Here is a 21,184-nt window from a genome sequence, read left to right as displayed (position 1 = left end):
CTGCCAGAGAAACCTACGGCCCATGGGTTCCACTTTGGGCCAGCTTCCAGAAGGAGCTATTGACCCAATAGGCCCAAGGTAGAAAATAGGCAAAACCGCAAAAGCACTCCCCCTCATATGAAGATAATTATTTTCCATTTTTACACCTCAATGGCTGTAAGCACAAAACATGTATTTGTACTGCATGTGAACAGAGCCCACAAACTTAAGAGAGGAAGAAGCTAACAAATCAAACACCTAAAACCCCCAAATGTGTACATAAAAAGCTTGGAACCAAAAGCAAAACAAGTAAACTGAATCACAACACCCATGAAACCGTACGTGTAGAAAGAGCAGTATGATGATTATGATGATGATGATGATGATGATCAATTGATCATCGATCAGACCACAACATCAGATTTGCGGCCATCCAAAATGCCCTCCTTATTGAAGAACTCAATGCAGTCAGCAATGGCCTCGGTGTAATGGGAGTTGGATGAGTAATAAGAGCTGCATGAAGTCTTTGGAGGGTCGGGTTTATCGTAGGCCTTCTGTCGCGAAAGGGCTGATGACGTTGTTGCTGATGAGGCAGCACGGGAGGGAAAGGAGAAAAAGAAGCGCATGAGAATCTTGCGGAAGCGGTGGAAGAGCTTCATGGCAGAGAAGTTAAGGCTAGAAGGGTTGGGATTAGGTTGAGGGAGTTCAAGGGCTTCAGCTCTTACTTGTATGGCAAAGCTCTCTCTTTGAGGCCTGTACATTCTCTCCACCACCACCACCACCACCGGGAAGTGTAATGCTATCATGTGTGTCGTTTGGTAATGAGGATATAAAAAGTGTGAGCTAGGTTTTCCAAGCTTGGGGTTTATTCTATTTGGGATGACTCAAACAGCATATTCATTAAGAGAAAATTAAAAAGGGTGCTGCCTAGGCTAACCCCCATGTGACCAAATCATTTATATGGGCTTTCCTTGTCCTCACCAGACACCAAGCTCTTTGTTTATTAGACTGACTTTGATTATCTTCTAGTAAAAGCAGTGTTAGAAAGCTTCAACCACTGGCCTGCTTTCAACTCTGCCCAAATCCACTGGACCCATTCGCCCATGACTTGATTGAGTCAAATATTCAAATGCCTTTTTCAAGCCAAGTGCATGAATGTTTTTTTTTTTTTTTTTCATTTTTCGAAAGAGGTTTTATCATTTATGTGGCATTATGAGATTATGGTGAAGAAAATTGGAAAGGCAATTGAGAAAATGAATCATCTTTTTCATCATATGGCTCGTATTAGTTGGGGGCTCATAGGTTGATAATCCAAGCCATAATTGACTTCCCAAGTTTAAAAGCAAGGAGAGAATGATGACTGACCTCCTTTGTCCCATAATGGACCTTTAATGGATCTCTTGCCAATGACCACTTGAACATCCTGTGGGGTCTCTCTGATGTGTCTGACCACAAAAATTATATTCCCAAACCCCTTTTTATTTTAAATCTTTCCAAATTGTCTGATAATCAAGCAGCTTTTGTTCAGTTTCTTAATACTAGGAATCTAGTATGTAGATGTAATAAGTTACTGGCATGAATCAAATGTACATGTAGAAAAGAGGAGATCAATATTCTCATGTGGCAGAATTCTATTGGCTGCCAGATGTGTGCCATCAGTTGAGGTGGATCAGGGGAAGGGAGCCCTGAATTGAAAAGAAATTAACAGGAGAAGATGAAAACGAGAAGACTTCGATTAAGGGGTTGAGATAATGATTTTAGGAAGACATGTTATAATCATGCTTTGTACTTTTGTTTTCCCAAAACTAAAGAAGTGGTGCAATGATGTGGCTTCCACCGGCCTCATCAATTTTTCATCAGACAACGTCAAGTCTCATGACAGCTTCTTCTATAACACCTGCGCTGTCCAATTGGTCCGATGATGATGATAATGATACTACATAAGTTGTAAGTTTGTAACCCAAATTGAAAATAGAAACCATCAACACTTAGGATGCCACAAATAACCTCGATGCGATAGTGCATTGCCCAGAAACCCCACTCACAAACCCAAACTGGGTTCATAAAATAACTTCGGATTTATTCAAGAAACGTCCCATTATTGTGTTTTCAGAAACTACATTCTCAACGGCTCAATCACAGAAACACTAGCCAAACTACAAAAATGGCTCATTATGCAGAAAAAAAGGAGTCAAAAGAGTACAATATAAAGGTTAAAACTCTTTTCTGAAGCGGATGAAGCGAACCCATTGGGCTGATCAACACAATAAACAGACTATATCTATCCGAGATTCTTTACTGCTTGTTTACTTCTTGGCCGGGACTTGTTGAGTTATTGGTGATGGATTATTTTTTGGTACAGATTTCCCCAAGATATTCAGCTCCTTCATCCGTTGGATTTCTTTGCCTGCAATAGAGGATAACCAATGAGCTCATTCTATCAGATTGGCCCCTAACTTCCATACTGCTATCTATCACCAGCATTGGTTAATGCAAAAACAGAACTTCCCCAACTGGGAAAGAAGGAAGATTAATGATTCAGAAAAAATAATGGTACAATAGGCTATCTTAAGAGCTAGATTAAAGGATTCAGGAGGGGGCAGAAAAGTCGTTAGTAAAAGGGTACTGAATAGAAGTAGCATTGGCAAGCTTGCAAGCACGGTTATTTTGTAGAATTTTTGTGAAAGAAATATTTCCATTTCAAGATGAAAGGACTACAATTCATTTCGAGCGGTAATGCTTTGATTGTTTTGACCTCTCTGTGCCATGTTCCATCCTGGGGCAACATAACCCAGTGAGAAAATATAAGAAAACTTATATTTTTCTTATGTGAATTGAATCATCAAGAGGACTGTTTTTATGGAGATATTGCCATAATGATCTTTACAGAAATGAGGCCATCATTTATAAAAATCCTAAAAAATCCTTATTTTAATGACACAGAAAAACAAGTGGTTTGGAAACAAAGAAATAGATATCTGTTACAGAAGTTTCTCCAATACAAAAGCCTTTCTTGCTCTTTAATTGCAGCAAATTTGGTTTTATGGATTTCTTTACATACAAGCCTAATGCTAAGCATTATATCTTGGACAGCCTTGAGATCCATTTCATGTGCTTGTCTAAACTTTCACTTAACAATGTGGAAACTCATGATAGAACAACCATGCATTCATTGGACCCAGATAAATATTAATAACACAACAAAGAAAAAGATCAAAAAAAAAAAGAGAAGTAAAATATCTAGGTCGAATATTTAGATCAGTCAAGCAGTTTTACAAGTAGCTTGTGCGTGTGCACCAACATGTTTACTCCATCAATTAAAAGTAAATGCCAATCAGATATCAGTATGCGAAACTTTCGTTATTGGGTTAGCCATACACTTAAGAGCACATCTTGGATCTGTCGACTATGTTATGGTCGGAGTCCTACTCATGATACTGAATAAACGAGTATCTCCTCTAGATGGAAGAAGATTCTCTTTAAACCTGTGGGATTGCCTAATAAAGCAATTTTTTTGGCTTGTAAATTTCACCATGTCTACTGACTCTACTCTATCAAACAAAAATGAATGCCAATTATGTATTGCCATACCCAGATGTTAATCCTGTGGTATGCCAAATGATTACCCAATGAAGCAGTTTTTTGGCTTGCTATTTTCATAATGATAAAAGCCTGAGTCCTGTCCATGTTATACAAGTAGCATATAGAGCATCTTAACTTGGTAAAGCTATAGTTCTGTAATGACAAATTATGTTTAAGATTTCATTTCTACTAAATTACTGAGGGCATTTGGAAATTTCCCCTGTTAGAAGAATTCTAAACCTAAAAATTATACTAGATGTGATCAAAGAATAAGGCAAGAAATGCAGGTGCCAAAATACTATTACCTTCTTCAACCGTAAGCTGGATTGCTCTTTTCTCTAACTCAATGGCATGTCTGCTAAGCTCACTTGGGGAAAAGCTTCGCAGCACTAACAAAACACATAAACAAAGAGCAGGTTCAGGACTGTAAAAATTAAAGAGAGCAGCACATAACAGAATTTTATAAGGGGCTCCATTGGAATCCAATGACTTACTTTGGATGTAGTCATTTTGGTCAAATTCATCACACTGTTTCAAGACTTTTTGCAGGCGGAGAAACCGTTCTTTCCTCTGCTGATCATCAGTTTCCTTTGAATGAACTGAATGAGGAACCTCAGAAGTAACCTTTAGGTAATTGGATTCGACATCTAGCAACTCATTACTAGGCTTCCCCATAGAAAGGGGAACTGATGGCTCACCAAACGCAAAGGTCACTAGAGAGGCCAAAGGAATTGGTGCAAAAGCTGGAGCACAATATGCATTACGATCCTTCATCTGAGTTTGCTGTTGGGGTATTTGCTGCATATTCTGGCAAAACTGTGTTGAATGAAGATTATCAGCATTTTTGTTGGGCAGGTCCAGAATTCTTCTCTTTCCTAGTTCTGACTCAAATCTTCTACGCGCATACACAAGATGGTCATTCGCACCATTACTGCTGAAGAACTGATGGCAAGGGGGACTCTGAGGGCAGTCAGGTGTAAGCCTTTTCGTTCCCGATGTCTTAATAGCATCTGCAATGGAACCTCCCTCCGATTCAGTATGGCTGTGTAACAAACTCCTGTTATCATTCTGTACATCTCTCAATGGTATCTTTTTTATTGCTAGAGGTGGCTGTTTATGGTAAGTAGGCAAGCCACTCCCATTGTCCCCCAGCCTGTTGCTATTAAGTTTAGAGTTGATCATTCTTGGAACCAGCAGAACTAATTCAACTCAGAGCTAATGCCAAAGGACTAGCCTGGAGATATTAAGTACAAGATGAAAGACAAAATCAACAAAACCACCCTCATAATCAAGCAATTTTTGTAAAGCAATTCACTTAGAATACATTAATGGTCCATATGGGACAAAGATTCACAATCAGATGCCTGCCAAATTTCTTGATGCTAATCACCAACACCCATATAACCATTTTTTTCATGCTAAACACAAAACTAATACATGATCCATAGATAAAGATTTTTTAAGTAATCTATTCCTTATGCAAGGGTGAAAATTAAAGGCGAGCTCCATTCCAAGAAATAAAGAAACTTGTCAATTAAATAATGAAACCTACCATATAAACAATAAAGAACATTAACTACTGCTTGAGCTAGGCCCATGCCCATCAACTAAAACAGATACCTAAACAAAATGTGCCGTTGCTCACTAATGCTTTATCGGTTATACCATTAAGAAAGTCTCGTTCATGTGCATAATATCAACTCTAGGCATCCTGACAGCCCCTTGCCAATTCCCCACAAACTCAAGCTATGTCAGTAAACTAAAAGGGGATACTTAAATGAGATGTGCAGATGTCAGCTAAGGGTCCATTACTAGTTCTCAAGCTATGCTGGTAAACTTAAAAAGCAATATACCTAAACCAGACATGCTAATGTTCAGTAAGGCCCAGTCCTCGAGCAAAATGATCAAAGCAAATGAAGTGATGTCATTTCTTGAATTCTTAACGAAGGTCCCGGTATCCTATTACATGCGCAAGAACAAGGACTCATTTCAAATAAGAAGCAATACAAAACACAGCCTATTAATGCATTCCAAAAATTATCAGACACGTTTACATACCAAAGAAGGAAGATTCCTAAATAAAATTAATACAAATATCTGAAGCGCTCAATAATAAGAATCTGCCATTAATTTAGGTTCACATGTCAATCAAATTTATCAAATTGGAGAGTACCCAAAGCAGGTCACTTTCACAGCATTTAGATAAGCTAAATGAGAAATGCCCATAAAAATCCGAACTTTAATAACACTCGACCATAGCTCGAAGGGATCGAATCCCAGCGACTCCTACATACCCATATAAAAAATTATCCAAGTTTACCAATATAAGCCATTCACAAGCTAGAAGTGGAAAAGTAAAACCCCCATCAATTCACCTGAAACCGGTTGCTTTCCCGTTTGGCCGCCGAGAAATTCAAGGAAAAGAGAAGAAATTGGAAACTTACTTTTGCCGTTGTTTCAGCTTCAGTTCACGAGAAAATGGGGCAATGAACTCTGCTAACACATGGTTGCTCAGTAAAATCGAACTGTTCGATTTACTGAAAAAAAAATTAAAAATAATAATAAATAAAACAGCAGAAACTGTAAAACTTCAAGTTATTTTTCCTTCTTTCCCCTCTCTCTCAGTTTTCTCGGCCACCAAACGGAAAAATCAAGCACAACAGAACCAAACACAGCAGAATCACAACTCATACAGATAGAGAGAGAAAATCACCGTTCCGCTGAGTAAATTTGGAGAGGATGAAGAGAGAGAAAGAAGAGGTTTTCAAAAGGGGAAGGCTTTGGCTCCAACACCACATCCCACGCCTTTTTTTGCACTTGCACACATAGCGGGATCACTACCTACGATACGGCAAGTCTGCAAGTCCAGCACTCCACCCTGATTTCGCCACATCAGCATTGCAATGGGCCACCTTTTCCACGTGGCAAGATCTTATGTTACACCAAAGACCGCTTTCGAACTGACCAGTGGCCCACATGATGAAGAAAAGTCTCTCGATTCAGAAGAGAAAATGGGTCAACTTCGTAAATTTTTGACGGTCCACTCAATCGATGTTGGTCCAGACTCCAATGATCCAAAAAAACATACTGGCGCGGACTACATTAGTGAGTGGGGTTCAAAATTTTCAATTGTCTGCTTTGAATTATTCATTCCTTCTCAATCATTCAACCCATTGTTTGGTTACTAGAAAAATTAAAGGAAAATGTTGGAAAAACAAAAAGAAAATAAAATTTAATAGATATTTTCATATGTTTTTTCACATTTATTTTTCTTGGATTTGTTGTGGGTTCAAACCAAAGGTTGAAATTAAACATGAAGTGCCAATCTTCTAATTTAATTGCAATGCTTGGTTATTTTATTTTTATTTTTATTTATTTATTAAAAAAAATATAAATAAAAATAAATTTTCAAATTTTTAGAAATATTACACATGTTTGATTGATGTCCTTTCTTTGAACTGTTATAAACCATCAAAAGCATTCCCATCTGCAACTTGCCACGTTCCCCTAATTTGAAGGGATAAAGAGGAGACGGATCCAACTAACTTTGCCTTCACACCAACTTAGTGGCACACTAAGATTTGCCAATTTCATCCACTGTTGTACCTACACTCCTCATACGAGGCTTGCTTCTACACATGGCAGCTATAAGAGAGAGAACTCCAGTTTTCCTATCGTGCGGCCATAGTGGCTGTCATGAGTGGTTGCGTCCGTCTAAGAAGGGCTTTGTTTTTTGAATTTTACGTGGCTTACACTTTTTCAACATTCAACCCTCTCAAATTCACCCTAATATAATTATGTTATCGATCATTCTTGTACATTCTTAAGAAGATAAAGAAAGAGAATGCTTACATTCTTTCTTCAATTGATGTCCATGCTTTCAAGAAGTTGTGGGGATGTCTATTATGGGTTTGACCAAGTGGATACGTGTGAGGTCTGACTTGATTGCAAATGCCTAAAACTTTAGTCAAAGTAGTAATTCCATTAACTTTGCATATGCGGAACATCCTGGAAGATTTTGTTTCACTAACAAAATTAGGGTTGGTAAAAATAAACTAATGGGACAAGGATAAGGAATAACAAATCAAATTCAAAATCAATAATAGAGAAAATTTTAAAAACCGGAATCAGGTCGGAAATCTTATCCTTTCCTTGATTTTATTATATTATACATAATTTTATATTTATAAAATTTAAAAATAATATATTATGTATAATATAATATTTAAAAACATAAAAATATATTTCATAGGGTCCCTCTTAAAAGTGTCTCGTTAAGGATAGGGCAGCCACTCAAAATCCAACAACTTCGATGATTCTTTGAAGATTAAAAGAGTATGATTCCATCAACTTTGTTAATATTGTATTCAGAACCCTAACTATTGTCTTTTCTTCCTCAAAGAATTAGAGTTTCGTCCCACCCTTTGTCACTTTCCTTTTACCCTTGACATAGCTCCATTAGTCATTCTTCCACCAAAGTTAGCAGGGGCAACCACTTTTGAAAGAGGGGTCGCCAAGTCCTTTAAATTGGCGTACTTCTAGGCTCTCTAGTAAATGTTTCTTCAATGCTGGACAACTTCTTCTAATGCAGCAAGCATAATAAATCTAAGCTTGTGGGTAGACCCCACATAAAGTGATCATGATTGTAAATCACCATAGCCTTTTACATGAACCAAAGCTATGCTAAACCATTTACCATATTCTCGTATATATACCTTCTTCTTCTATCATGTGAACATTGAAGAAAGAATTCCAATCTCTTCTTTCTAGAAATGGGATCTATATCGTGGCAATGGAGGTAGTGCATAATTTTGAGAAGGAAGAAATGGATCCTCCAAGGAGATTGTGGAACCACACTATTGTTGCATGGTCCAAATGAATGGTTTTGTCTAGCTTCCAAGAACCGGATGAATGGCATGATCAATGGTTCTGTCTAGCTCGCTTGAGATGCAGACGGCTACAGTATCTACATAAAAGGTTGTTCAAATGGTTTGTCTGGACACACCCCTTCGATACTAAAGTCAATAAGTGGCTTAAGTAAGGGAATTTGTCAAAAAGAAAGTGCATCACATTTATGGAGTCTGCATGGTTTTTTATACTTATTACAATGTAACGTCTTTTCAAGTGTCTTAATAGTACTTTAATTGTGCTTGATTGCTTGATGTTATAACATTGATTATCAATGCATAACGATTGTCTTGTCTTGATGAGCTGATAAGAATGGTATGTTTTTCAGTTACAATTGGATTTAATATGGAGTGTGTCTGACACGCAATCTATGCATTAATAAGTGAATAAATGCATGAAGTACAGTAAGGTGTCAATCTTGCTGTATCCGCGTAAAATTTGTTCGTCTGACCTACTTTAAGATAGATCAGTCACTTGGCCTTAGAGCCATTGGGCCATAAAACTAAAAATGGTCACCCAAATGGCTTGTCCACCTAAATAGTCATGAGAGAGCAAAGGACTACAAGATAGCCTTGCAGAGGGGGTCTCACACACACATGTTGATAGGGACGATTAGGAATTGTTTTATTTATTTGGCCATGTTGATAGCCTTACCATGGTTTAGGAATTCTCAACATGACATTGGGTTGGGTTTGGCTCTAATTGAACATATTGAAAAGCTGATTTGGCGTGGTTCAATGCCACTCCCATAACTAATAAAAATTGATTACCAAATATGATTTTTAAAATTTGTTATGTAAAGCCAAACATATTCTAAGTTAATTCAATAACCTTTATTATTTGTAAGTGAGAACAACTTGACAATGTTCATGGATGGGTGATTTGTAAAAAAAGAAAAAGTATATTAATTGAATAATCATTTTAAATTTTAAAAATGGAGAATAATTTTATAAACTCAATGCTAAAAATAGAGATATAAAAGGAATAGTAAAATCAAGTGTGGACTAAGTAGATAGGATAAATACAAATATAATTACATCAACTTAAGATTTGGTATTTACCAAAATTTTTATTTGCTAAAAGTATGTAATAAATTTTAAGTTGTTTACATAGACTATGAAATCAAAGTATTAAAAAAAATTAAAAATAGAATAAAAATATAAAGCAATTAAATCCAACTTGGTATAAAATAATTAAACTTCAATGTACAAATATGATGTCATTTAATTGATCTGATTTTTCGTAAGAATATATATATATAAAAAAAGGCATGATTTTATCATTTTTCAAAAATTCAAATTGATTGTCCTTCTTTTATAATATCTCAAATTACTTATTATTATTTGGTTTAACAAAGTTTCTTCTAACTAATAATATTATAAAATAAAATAAGGAAAGATAGCATGGCCTAAAAGAATTTTTAAATTCTTAAACAGTCAATTTCAAGAAAATATTTTTGATGATTAATATCAACAGTAAGTCACAACCTACTCAAATAACCTTTTCTTAAGCTTACATAGGAGAGCATGAAGCTTATGAATCTTCTTGAAGTAATCTACACTTAGCTACTAGTAGAAAAGTATGAAAGATTGTGAGAAAGGCTAGAAACACTTACATGGACCTAAGAAATGGAAAACGAGTAAAAAAGTAAAGTGTTTTAAAAAGTTTTAGAATCATCTTATACATATACATATATATGATTTATATAGAAGTTTTAGTGAACTTTAAAAATGTAAGAACCTTTATGGGTCCAAAGAGTTCTTTGAGTACCTATAAATAGAAGGTGACCTCATTTGACCAAGACATTAAGCAAATTGAAAGATTCCTAGCATTATAAAGTATTTTTATACAATACAAAGCTTCTTTCTTAGTTAAATGTTGTATTCGTTAAGCATTATAATTGTTAAATCGCAAGACGAACTTAGCAAGATTAAGTAGCTTGAATTGTGACTTAATAAGATCAAAAGGCTTAAATTGTCCAAGTATTGTCTTTGAGTTTAGAAAATATGTAAGTTCAAAACACATAGCTTCTAATAATTTATTCAATTATTTTTTATAAATTTTAAATTTATTGAATTGATAGATAACATATAAGCTTGTTATTTATAGCATTATTATTCTTAAAATAATGGCAAAATAATTTAAGAGGATAAAGGAAAAAATAAGGAAAAAAGAAGAAGAAGTAGAAGAAGGGTGAACGACGGAGAGGCAGGGGAATCGCATCGAACAAACGGTGTGGAAGTAGGTTTGAAAATAACGAACTTTCAAAATGGATAATGACCATAAGTCCTACGTTTGAAAACCCGCGAAAGGCTCCACGCCCCATCAAGAAACAGGCGCCACCTGAATCCCATGGAAATTAGGGCCAGGGTTTCTTTGTCTTCACGTTTCTTCTCACTCGTCCCTCTGGCAAATCTCCATTCCCTTTTGGAAGAAGACCTAATTTTCTTGCATGGCCAGATTCCCATTACTCTAAAATCCTTACTATTACAGGGGTGTGTTCGGTTTGCAAATGGTGATGGATGGCGAGGTCGAAGAAGGCGGAGGAGGACAAGTGGTGGAGACTGGGGAGGAGGAGACTGCTCCCAATGCGTCCAACACTCAAGGGTGCACCTGTGAGGTTCAAGAACTGATGGTCGTGATTGGGTCCATTGTAGCCATTGGAGATTATAGGAGGACGCAGAAGAAGGAGTGCCAAAACCTAGTAAGGCGGTTGAAGTTATTGTTGCCGCTTTTAGAAGATGTAAAGGACCTCCATGGCCAAGTTCCCGAGAAGTCTTTAAATCCATTCTGGAATTTGAAGAAGGCGCTTCTACGTGTCAAGAAACTCTTGATAACTTGCAGTGAGGGAAGCAAGATTTATCTGGTAAGGGATTTTTATTTTTATTTTCATTTTTTAATATGTGAGCGCTCTGATTGGTTCCCGACAAATCATAGCAAAATGAAATAAACGGACACATGGTTTATTTTGAAATATTATTAGGGGTTGAGATTTTTATTGCTTATTTTTCTGCGTATCCTGATTCAGGCACTTGAGAATGAAGCAGTCATGGCTAGATTTCATCGTGCCAATGAAAAATTAAGTCAAGCTTTGGAAGATTTGCCTTATGAAGAGCTTGGAGTCTCAGAGGAAGTAAAAGAAGAGGTGTGCACTCTTCTTCTTTCCCTTCTTTTAAATATATTTTTTCCTTTTTCTTGCTCTTTGTGCCTCGTCTCTTGAGATTATCCCGTGCACAGACACGATTTTTAATCTGGCGCTGCTTTTATTAGCATAACACTGAAATATTAACTTACATTTTTGTAGTTTTGCACCATATTATGATGTGGAAATCTCATGTTTAGAGAGAGAAAAATGACTTGGAACTGCTGGAAGAATGGAAGTTCCAAAGCGAGTGAGTTTATAAAAAAAAATTTATAAAAAATTGCCTGAGAGGCTCGAATGGGGCGTGGTTTTGCATCTGAGCAAAGAACGGGTTTAAGCCAAAAGTTTTCACTAAACATGCAATGGTTTGAAAATTGGTAGTAAAGTGTTTTAACTTTCTGCGATAAGTTCTTTTCACTCAGATTGTGAGTTGAGTTTATTCATTCATTCATTCAGCTTGATTTAGTGCGCATGCACCTCAAACGATCCAAGAGGCGAACAGACACTCAGGATATTGAACTTGCAATGGATATGATGGTGGTATTCTCAAAAGACGATGAACGGAATGCGGATAGTGCAATAATAGTGAGGCTGGCAAAGAAGCTGGAACTGCTTACAGTTGAGGACTTGAATGCAGAAACAATAGCTGTAAGAAAACTTGTGAAAGAAAGAGGAGGACAAAATGCAGAGAGTACCCAGCATGTGATTGAACTTCTGAATAAATTCAGACAAAGTGGAGGGCTTGAAGAGATCAATGTGCTTGATGATCCCATTGTGCCCAAAACTCTTGAGAAATCCCCATCTTTGGCTATCCCTCATGAGTTCCTCTGCCCAATCACATTAGAAATAATGACTGATCCTGTTTTTGTAGCAACTGGACAGGTGATCTCACATTTGCCAACTCATAGAAATTAGTTTTAGGAACTACATCTTAGAAGAAGCAAATGTATTTCTTTCAGTCATCATGTATTGCCATGGAAACTAACAGTATGTTTGTCTTTGTTATCCACTGAAGACATATGAAAGAGAAAGCATACAGAAGTGGTTGGACTCCAACCATAAAACCTGTCCAAAGACAATGCAACCTTTGGTTCACTCCTCGCTTGTGCCAAACTATGCCCTCAGAAACCTGATCCTTCAGTGGTGTGAGAACAATAATTTTCAAATTCCCAAAAAGGATGCTTCTTCAAGCACTGAGGGCTCCTCTGAGCAGAAAGAGTCTGTCTTGTCTGTGGTTCAAAACCTATCCTCTAATCAATTGGAAGTGCAGAGAAAAGCAGCGAAGAAGATCCGAATGCTCTCGAAAGAGAATCCAGTGAACCGAGTTCTGATTGCCCAGAGTGGAGGAATCCCACCATTAGTGCAACTCCTGTCCTATCCAGATTCCAAGATTCAAGAGCACACTGTAACAGCTCTGTTGAACTTGTCAATTGATGAGGCCAACAAGAAACTCATTGCTATAGAAGGAGCCATTCCAGCTATAATAGATGTCCTACGGAAAGGAAGCGTTGAGGCTAAAGGGAACTCTGCAGCGGCATTATTCAGTTTGTCGATAGATGATGATATTAAAGCAGCAATCGGGCTCTCTAATGGCATCCCGCCGTTGGTGGATTTGTTGCAGCATGGGACAATCAGAGGCAAAAGGGATGCTGCCACAGCACTCTTTAACCTCTCTCTCAACAAGGCAAATAAGACCAGGGCCATTGAGGCTGGTGTTATTCCACCTTTACTCCAGTTAATTAAGAGCCCAAACTCGGGCATGATTGACGAGGCCCTCTCTATCTTGTTCCTCCTGGCATCACATCCGGACGGGCGGCAAGAGATTGGACAGCTCTCAGTCATTGAAACTCTTGTTGAGTTTATCAGAGATGGGACCACCAAGAACAAAGAATGCGCCACATCGGTTCTTCTTGAGCTGGGGTCTAGCAATTCCTCTTTCATTTTGGCTGCACTTCAGTATGGTGTGTTAGAGCATTTGATTGAGATTACAAAGAGCGGAAACAGCAGAGCCCAAAGGAAAGCTAACTCACTTTTACAGCTCATGAGTCGGTGCGAACAAATTCCTTGAAGTTATAATTTCAGGTTGGTGGTTTCGCTTGCCTTCATCCTGCATTGGAGTCTTACAATGGTGTTCGTCTACTGTACCTTTTCAGTGCTTGGGCTGATCTTCATGAACCCTGTCCAAACACAGCCTTCTTGTTTTTCTTTCTTGTTCTTTCCCTTACTGTACCTTTGGCTAAACTCTTTTATACTTCATCAAATTGTTGTTTCTAAGAATCAGTTTCTTAAGGCAGATGTGTGCAGTGAATATACTTACTTTTGGCAAGAAGTTTTTACGACACATTCTCCCCACTCGTCTCTTTACAGTTGTTTTCTTGATAGAGAACATGTCTGTGTGATTTAAATCATGCGAGAGGACGGCATAATTAAACCATATCTTAAGGAAGAAAAACATATTTCTTTACTTCGCAAAAGTTTTATTCAGATTCTGTTAAAGAGCATTGGATTGAGACAAAGGAATCCACACCATCTTTGATATTTACTCAAATTATAGATCATAATAAAATCCGTAATAAAAAATGACATTGATGTCCTTGTGTGGGAATAGCAACGGTCCACTGGCACTCCTTCGGTCCAACGGCATTTTCAAGGACACTGCTCACTGCAAAAACTTCCCAAATGTCAGCCCTCTATTCGTCATTTGTCGGCGATTGTTCAGATTATTGAAGACCCCATCACTCCCACTCACCCCATCGTAAGAATTAAAATTAAAATTCCTTTGTTTTCAAATTGTTTTTAACCGTTGGATTCATCATCACCACCGCCAAATCACGGTTAAAGGTGTTGCGGATTGACTTTTACGGGGTGTCACATTTAAATCAGAGGAGGAGGTGGCGACCACGCGCCATTCAAACGGCAGGAGATTGAAAAAAGGTGCCACGTGTTACAACGAAGCTCCAAGACCTCTCACTGAGGTTATTTTGGACCCACCCATGCTGCGTAAAAAAAGAGAATTTAGAAAAACTAATCTTTGATTTGGTAACATGCAGTCACAGAAGTGAACCTCAAAGTCCAATAAGATCACGGTCTACTCTCTGAATAGATGGGCTTCTTAAAACGTGTCGCAAAGTTACTGGACCAATCCAAAACCAAACTTTTAATTAAAGGGCGAATACAAAAACAGAAATAGGAGCTCAAAATATAAAGAGTATTTGAAAGCATGTGCTGAAGTAACCGTTAAGGTCACACAGAGGAATGTGACTTTTCAATATACAGATCCAACGGCTGGAATTCACTAGCCGTTGGTTTTAAAAAAATGCATAGGGCATATCTGCGGACATATATCCGCTGCTGTCGTCCCAATTTCGCTTATTCATTTCTTCTTTTTTCGGCATCTTTTCTCTGTGTTACCCCAAAACCCAAAGAAAGGAGCCGCGAGAGAGGACCAGAGAGAGAGACAAAGAAAGAGAGAGATTGAGTGAGGGAGAGAGAGAGTGTTGCTTGGTTTAATGGGGTTCCGAGAGTAGTCTCTCTCTTCTTCACGTTTGAAGATCGGAGTCCCGGAGAGAGGAGACGGGGCAAAAGGGAGGTTTTGCCGGAATTTCGATTTCTAGGATTGAGATCTAAAAAGGAACTTTTGGGGATTCTTGATTTTGTGGGTTAGTTCTTTTTGTCTTATGGTGTGGGGTTTAGTTCTTGATGGTTTCTTTTTCATTTTCTGATTCATTTGATTTTTTTTTTCTTTTTGTGTTTTTTATTGAGGGGATTTTTTTTCTTCAGATCGGGTTTTGATTTCTTTGGGGTTTTCTTGTTTAGTTGTGATCAGAAGTTTGTCAAAATGGTCGGAACAGATGAGAATAACCCAGGTGTGGGTGTGATCGGACCAGCAAATAATCAAGGTAAATAGAACCAAATGGGAATCCATTTTCCCCCGTCTCGTGTTTAGAAATCAGTAACTTCGTTTACTGAGATTTGTGCTAATAATCCCAATCTAAGAGATGATTTTTTATTTTTTTTAATTGTGAATCAAAAGGAGGTTTACGTGCCGGAGTTGGGAAATTCACCACTGGGATCGGGCACAACCGAAGAGCTTTGAGCAGCATTGACCGGAATATAATCGGAGTTCCTCCTTACCCTTGTGCAGTAAACAAAAGGGCTTTGTCTGAGTAATTTCTTTGACCCTTGATCTCTCACTTTTGTTTGGTTACTGAGCAAATATAGGAGGAAAAGAAAACAAAAGACTGATGATTTTTTTTTTTCTGTTGTCCTTTTGTTCACAAATTGAATCATAATAGATGTTCGTTCGCCTGAGGGGACAGTTTTCCCTTTCTTATTCCCTGCCTAAATAATGATAAAACTTCATACGATTTCAAATTTAAATTTCTTTTCTTTTGACTTTCACTGCAATCAAGTAATCTTTTAACGGCCATTCATTCCTTTTCCTTTCTCATTTTAAATTCAGAAAAGAAGCAGCCTGTGATAAGAAACACCCACCAATTCCGATGCATCGACCCATTACTAGGTTGGTAGTTGGCCATTCCTTGTCTCCCATGTTTCTGATTCGGGCAAAATTCATGTTCTCATCAAGCTTTTTCTGTTTGATTTTTGCCTTTGGTTTAGGAAGTTCGCTGCACAAATGGCTAGCAACAAGCAGCAGCGAGCAGCTATACCTGAGGTACCCTTTATTTCTTCCACTTTATTTGTCCGCATTTGGCTTGATGGAATGAATACTGGATTGATGATAGCCCATTATTGAACAGGAATCAAGGAAATTGGTCCTACAGTCAGCACCTAGTGAATTAAAGGATTGTGTCTTTGTTGATGCGGAAGACTGCAAGGGTACCAGTGACTTACCTGTGCCAATGTCTGTGCAACACACTGAGGCAATGCTAGAGGAAATTGATAGGATGGAGGAGGAGATCGAGATGGAAGATTTGGTGAAAGAGCCTGTGATGGACATAGACGGCTCCGATAACAAGAATTCACTTGCAGTTGTTGAGTACATTGATGAAATATATGCATACTATAGGAAAACAGAGGTGATACAGAATCTTCTCTTTCGTGCTTTATTTACCTTTAGATTCGTATTTTCTCTGTCCAATGCTTAGGGATCAGTAGGTGGGTTTTTGATTGATATTTGACAGGATGATGATTTATGGGAAAGTCTGGAAAAATAACATATCTTCCTTTTTTTTTCCTTGTGCAGAGTTCTAGCTGTGTCTCACCAGATTATATGTCACAGCAATTTGACATTAATGACAGGATGAGAGGCATCCTTATTGATTGGCTGATTGAGGTAAATGAAGCGTTGCATTACATGGCATGGAATTAATTAGTTTAATAGGCTGTTGCACGAATTTTATTTTATTTGTTTCTAACCACCTTATGTGCTTACAGGTGCATTACAAGTTTGAACTGATGGATGAGACATTATATCTTACTGTCAATCTTATTGATAGATTTCTGGCGCTCCAACCAGTGGTGAGGAAGAAGCTCCAGCTGGTTGGTGTCACAGCCATGCTTCTTGCCTGCAAGTATGAGGAAGTGACTGTTCCAATTGTGGAGGATCTCATCTTGATCTCAGACAAGGCTTACAGTAGAAAGGAAGTTCTTGACATGGTGGGTTTTTCATTACCTGTGATGGGGTTGAGTGGGGGTGATGAATTGTTTCTCTTTCTGTACAATTACAATTTGGGTGTATGATTCTGCAGGAGAAATTAATGGTCAATACGTTACAATTTAACATGTCTGTCCCCACGCCATATGTGTTTATGAGAAGGTTTCTGAAAGCTGCCCAATCTGACAAGAAGCTTGAGCTTCTGTCGTTTTTCATAATTGAACTATGCCTGGTGGAGTATGAAATGCTCAAGTTTTCACCTTCTTTGTTAGCGGCTGCAGCAATCTTCACTGCTCAATGTACTCTTAACGGGTCTAAGCATTGGAGCAGGACTTGTGAATGGTACACTAGATACACAGAAGAGCAGCTCTTGTGAGTAATTTTTGTGGCCTTTTTGAAAAAAGCCAGTAGATAACAGTTGGGGTTTTACTGATGAGTTGTTTTTCTTGGAATGTTTATAGGGAATGCTCAAGGTTAATGGTTTCTTTCCATCAGCAGGCTGGAACGGGGAAACTCACAGGGGTTCACCGAAAATATAGCACATCCAAGTTTGGACATACTGCAAAATCTGAACCGGCTCACTTTCTTGTAGAGGAGCGACCAAGCTAAGCTAGTGAAGAAAACGACAGGATAATGCTAACTTTATATTCTGCTGTGGTGGGGGGGTGGGTGAAATCGAGCAACATAAGTTGCCCCTGGGAGAATTTTAGTTTTCCATGTCTATCTGTGAACATAAACACTGATCTGAAATAATTCCAAAGTTCTATCTTTAGTTTGATGAAAATAATTTTGAAGTTTTTGAACTTCATTCATGTTTTCATCTAAATGATATTTGGTCTGGTTACAAATTAAATTTCTGTATGCAAAGAAAAAGTAAGTAATGTTGTAATAAAATCATAGAAATCTTTAAAATAAATTTGATGCCTTTTCAGGTATAATATATTTGATGCCTTTAGTATTTTGATGGCCCTTTAAAAAAAAAAAAAAAAAAACCCAATTTTTGTCCATCTGGATTTGTTTTTTTTTTCAAAAAAAAAAAAAAGAATCAAACTGTAGATATGAAAAAAAAACCTTCTTATTTAATTTTTTTATTTTATATATAAATAAAAAAAATTAAATTCCTTTCCTTTTACATATAAAATAAAAATTAAAAAATACTTAATTAATTTTTAAATTAATTTTTTAAAATAAATTTATATTAAAAGTATGCTCTTTACATATTTTATAAAAAAAAATACAATAAATTCCCATATGCTGTTAATAAATAAAAAAAATAAATTCATGTACATTCCAATTATTAATATTAATATTTATTATCTATTTATTATCTAATTATTATTATATCAATGTTAGTAATTATCAAATAATTTATATTTAATAATAAATTTATATTAGTTCTCTATTCACATTTTTATCTCTCATATCATATTATTAATAAACAAATGTGGCAAGTATTGGTGCTAATATTTAGTATTAAATGGAAAATCATATAATAGATGTCAAAAATATTAATGCTATATTAATATTTGTTTTATACATTATTATGGAAAAATAAATATTTATATTAAAATAACAAATTATAAATGAAATCCTTAGTCGTGCAAAAATATAAACCATGCATGTCAAAAAATCTTAGTCGTGCAAAAATAAAATTTTCAAACTGTGATTTTATCTTTGGTAATTAACTTATTTGTTTCACAGTTTAAGAAAATTTTATTTAGTCATCTAAAACATATCAAGATATTTATTTCTTTATAATATCTATTCTATTTGTATTGCTATGTGTCATAACAAAATGTTAGTTGTTAATCTTATTTTTTTTATTCTTAGTATTGATAGGTTACTTTTTAAATTGGATAACACATGAAATCGAAATTATATCTTTAAAAAAATAAATATAAAAATTGAATTGCTAAAAAATTGGTTTCTTCCTCTCATTCCCACTTTCACCTACAATGGTCATCTATCTCTAGCAAGAAAAATTAAATATTTAAAAGGATATGAGCAAAATATTTTTAATTACTGTAACGCCCAAACATTTTCTTTTAAGGGTAATTTAGGAAATTGTTATTAATAATTTAATTAGTTAATTAATTAATTTAATAAAGTGGAAGAGGGGTAAAAGTGTAATTTTACGAATAAATACCCTAGGTATAAATTAGAAATTTTATTCTTTCCCTTCTTTTCTGAATAGAGTTCCTGTTCGCAGAATTCCAGAGAACGTAAGGTTGGAGTCAGATTTCAGGGTTGAAGAACAAATCTCTATAGGTAAGATTCTAACCCCTAGTTTAATATTTTAGATTTATTGATTAATTTCAAACACATTAGATATATTTTTTTTGGAAAACCCCAAATCTAGATTAGGGTTAGATTATTTTTTTTTTAATTCGTTTTAATATCAAATAGTGAAAATCTAAGATTTTGATTTTAGTATTGGAATTTGGAAGATCTTAAGTTTTATTAGAAAAAAAAAAAATTGCTTGGAATATTTTGATTTTAGGTTAGGGTTAATTAAATAATAATAATAATAATAATAATAATAATAATAATAAAATAAAAAGGAGGAAGAACGCGTGTGCACTGGAAGGAAGGAAGGAAGGAAAAAATAAAAAATAAAAAATGGGGGCATGCGTACTGTGCTACTGGAAGCATTAAAAAAAAAGAAAAGAAAAAGTGTGTGCGTGTGCCAGCCTGCATATATATATAATGAATCATCATTAGACAAAAAAAAAAAAAAAAACTTTGCTTTTTGGTGTGTACCGAGGGATGGTTAGGTGGCTTTTGAATTGATTAATTAAAATAATAATATTTAGTTTTAGATTTATAATTAAGATAATAGTAATAATAGATTTAGCAATATATATATATATATATAGAGTTTTATAATGAAATAAAATTGTAATTTAATTAAATTAGTAGTGTGTTATTAGAAACAAATTGGGAATTTATTAGTTTTATTTAAATAAGGAATAGATTAGTTAAATTATAAATAAATAGTATTAATTGTTTCTCTTATATTATATTAGGTGAAGAGTAGATTATATCTTTTTCAGAATTATTCTTCTCCCAAGCTTTCAAGGACTTCTTTTGAGGTAAGGGAAGTTAATGTAATATTTATAAAATTAAATTATTTCATATGTTATTTTGAATTGTGGAAAATAAAATGATATTTTGTTACCATGCATGGATCAAATTGTTTTGCACTAAATGTTATGTTGGAATATTTTGTTTTATTTATGACACAAAATATGGAGATATTATGTTGTGTAAATTTGAATACTTGAACGAAAATATCACTCTGGTTTATTTGGCCCTTGTCAACGGGATATAATAGTTGACTATTCGGCCCTGTCAACGGGATATAATAGTTGACCTTTACATTTCATGGTGGGAATGTAATTGATTTGGACCCCAGCCTCTAGGGGTTTGGTTAGAGGTTACTAGTACTAGTAGTGTTTGGTTCCGTCCACCAAGAACAATTTGAGGCTAGCCACCCATTTGAAAAGTCCCACCTAACTGGGCATTTGATATTTGATAACCAGAGTAATGAAAAAAAAAAATTGAATGGATTTGATTGAGTCTGATGTGAAAGTGTTTGAATTTGATATAAAATTGGTTGGTTGAATTTTGAATATATTGGTATTTTTGGAACTCTGATATTTGATGAGAAAAAAAAAAATTGATATCTCCTATTTGAAATGAAAATATTTGATCCATGAATTGCATTAATATTCCTTATTGGGCTGTGAGCTCATTCCCAATTGTTGAAAATTTTTCAGGTACTCTTAGTTCGGGTGAGGAGTGATGGCTAGGCTGAGGAATGGTCATCATTAGGATTTGACTTAGGATTTTATGTTGGATTTTGTTTAACTATTAGTTATGTTATTTTGGATCATTTGGTATTTGGAAGTTATTTGGAAATTGAATTTTGAGGATTTTAGATTTTGTTTCCGCTA

General features: G+C 35.8%; 4 protein-coding genes and 1 long non-coding RNA gene across 7 annotated transcripts; 3 read left to right on the top strand and 2 right to left on the bottom strand.

The window, feature by feature from the left end:
* Nucleotides 1-113: 113 nt before the first annotated feature.
* Nucleotides 114-785, bottom strand: LOC104882576 (uncharacterized). The gene has a single exon (XM_010666507.3). It carries the CDS (start codon nucleotides 783-785, stop codon nucleotides 384-386), a length of 402 nt encoding a protein of 133 aa, XP_010664809.1. The 3' UTR covers nucleotides 114-383.
* Nucleotides 786-2,042: 1,257 nt separating this feature from the next.
* LOC100250489 (uncharacterized) lies at nucleotides 2,043-6,396 on the bottom strand. The gene is made up of 5 exons (XM_002280008.5): nucleotides 6,275-6,396; nucleotides 6,006-6,098; nucleotides 4,056-4,603; nucleotides 3,867-3,950; nucleotides 2,043-2,386 (listed from the first exon to the last, which is right to left on the bottom strand). The coding sequence occupies exons 3-5, from the start codon at nucleotides 4,363-4,365 to the stop codon at nucleotides 2,286-2,288; spliced, it is 495 nt and encodes a 164-aa protein (XP_002280044.2). The 5' UTR covers nucleotides 4,366-4,603; nucleotides 6,006-6,098; nucleotides 6,275-6,396; the 3' UTR covers nucleotides 2,043-2,285.
* Nucleotides 6,397-10,874: 4,478 nt separating this feature from the next.
* Nucleotides 10,875-13,952, top strand: LOC100245355 (U-box domain-containing protein 15). Its single transcript, XM_002280027.5, has 4 exons — nucleotides 10,875-11,335; nucleotides 11,498-11,614; nucleotides 12,068-12,493; nucleotides 12,627-13,952. Exons 1-4 carry the CDS (start codon nucleotides 10,982-10,984, stop codon nucleotides 13,677-13,679), a joined length of 1,950 nt encoding a protein of 649 aa, XP_002280063.2. The 5' UTR covers nucleotides 10,875-10,981; the 3' UTR covers nucleotides 13,680-13,952.
* A 993-nt stretch (nucleotides 13,953-14,945) lies between these two features.
* On the top strand, nucleotides 14,946-18,057 carry LOC100267672 (G2/mitotic-specific cyclin-2). 3 transcript variants are annotated; one of them, XM_059734920.1, is made up of 10 exons: nucleotides 14,946-15,270; nucleotides 15,428-15,510; nucleotides 15,648-15,777; nucleotides 16,074-16,133; nucleotides 16,232-16,286; nucleotides 16,372-16,650; nucleotides 16,818-16,907; nucleotides 17,009-17,230; nucleotides 17,323-17,600; nucleotides 17,690-18,057. In XM_059734920.1, the coding sequence occupies exons 2-10, from the start codon at nucleotides 15,450-15,452 to the stop codon at nucleotides 17,835-17,837; spliced, it is 1,323 nt and encodes a 440-aa protein (XP_059590903.1). In that variant the 5' UTR covers nucleotides 14,946-15,270; nucleotides 15,428-15,449; the 3' UTR covers nucleotides 17,838-18,057. The 3 variants fall into 3 exon arrangements, with proteins under 3 accessions (XP_059590903.1, XP_059590904.1, XP_010664803.1); XM_010666501.3 differs by having other exon boundaries at nucleotides 14,947-15,270; nucleotides 15,645-15,777; XM_059734921.1 differs by lacking the exon at nucleotides 16,074-16,133 and having other exon boundaries at nucleotides 15,645-15,777.
* A 1,247-nt stretch (nucleotides 18,058-19,304) lies between these two features.
* On the top strand, nucleotides 19,305-21,184 carry LOC132253216 (uncharacterized). The gene is made up of 2 exons (XR_009465031.1): nucleotides 19,305-19,496; nucleotides 21,008-21,184. It is a non-coding gene; the product is annotated as an uncharacterized LOC132253216 (long non-coding RNA).

The sequence above is a fragment of the Vitis vinifera genome, chromosome 18, assembly GCF_030704535.1.
Source record: "Vitis vinifera cultivar Pinot Noir 40024 chromosome 18, ASM3070453v1".
In the NCBI taxonomy this organism is placed as follows: domain Eukaryota; kingdom Viridiplantae; phylum Streptophyta; class Magnoliopsida; order Vitales; family Vitaceae; genus Vitis; species Vitis vinifera.
Note: the sequence above shows the minus strand (reverse complement) of the source record. Positions and strands in the feature narration are given on the sequence as shown.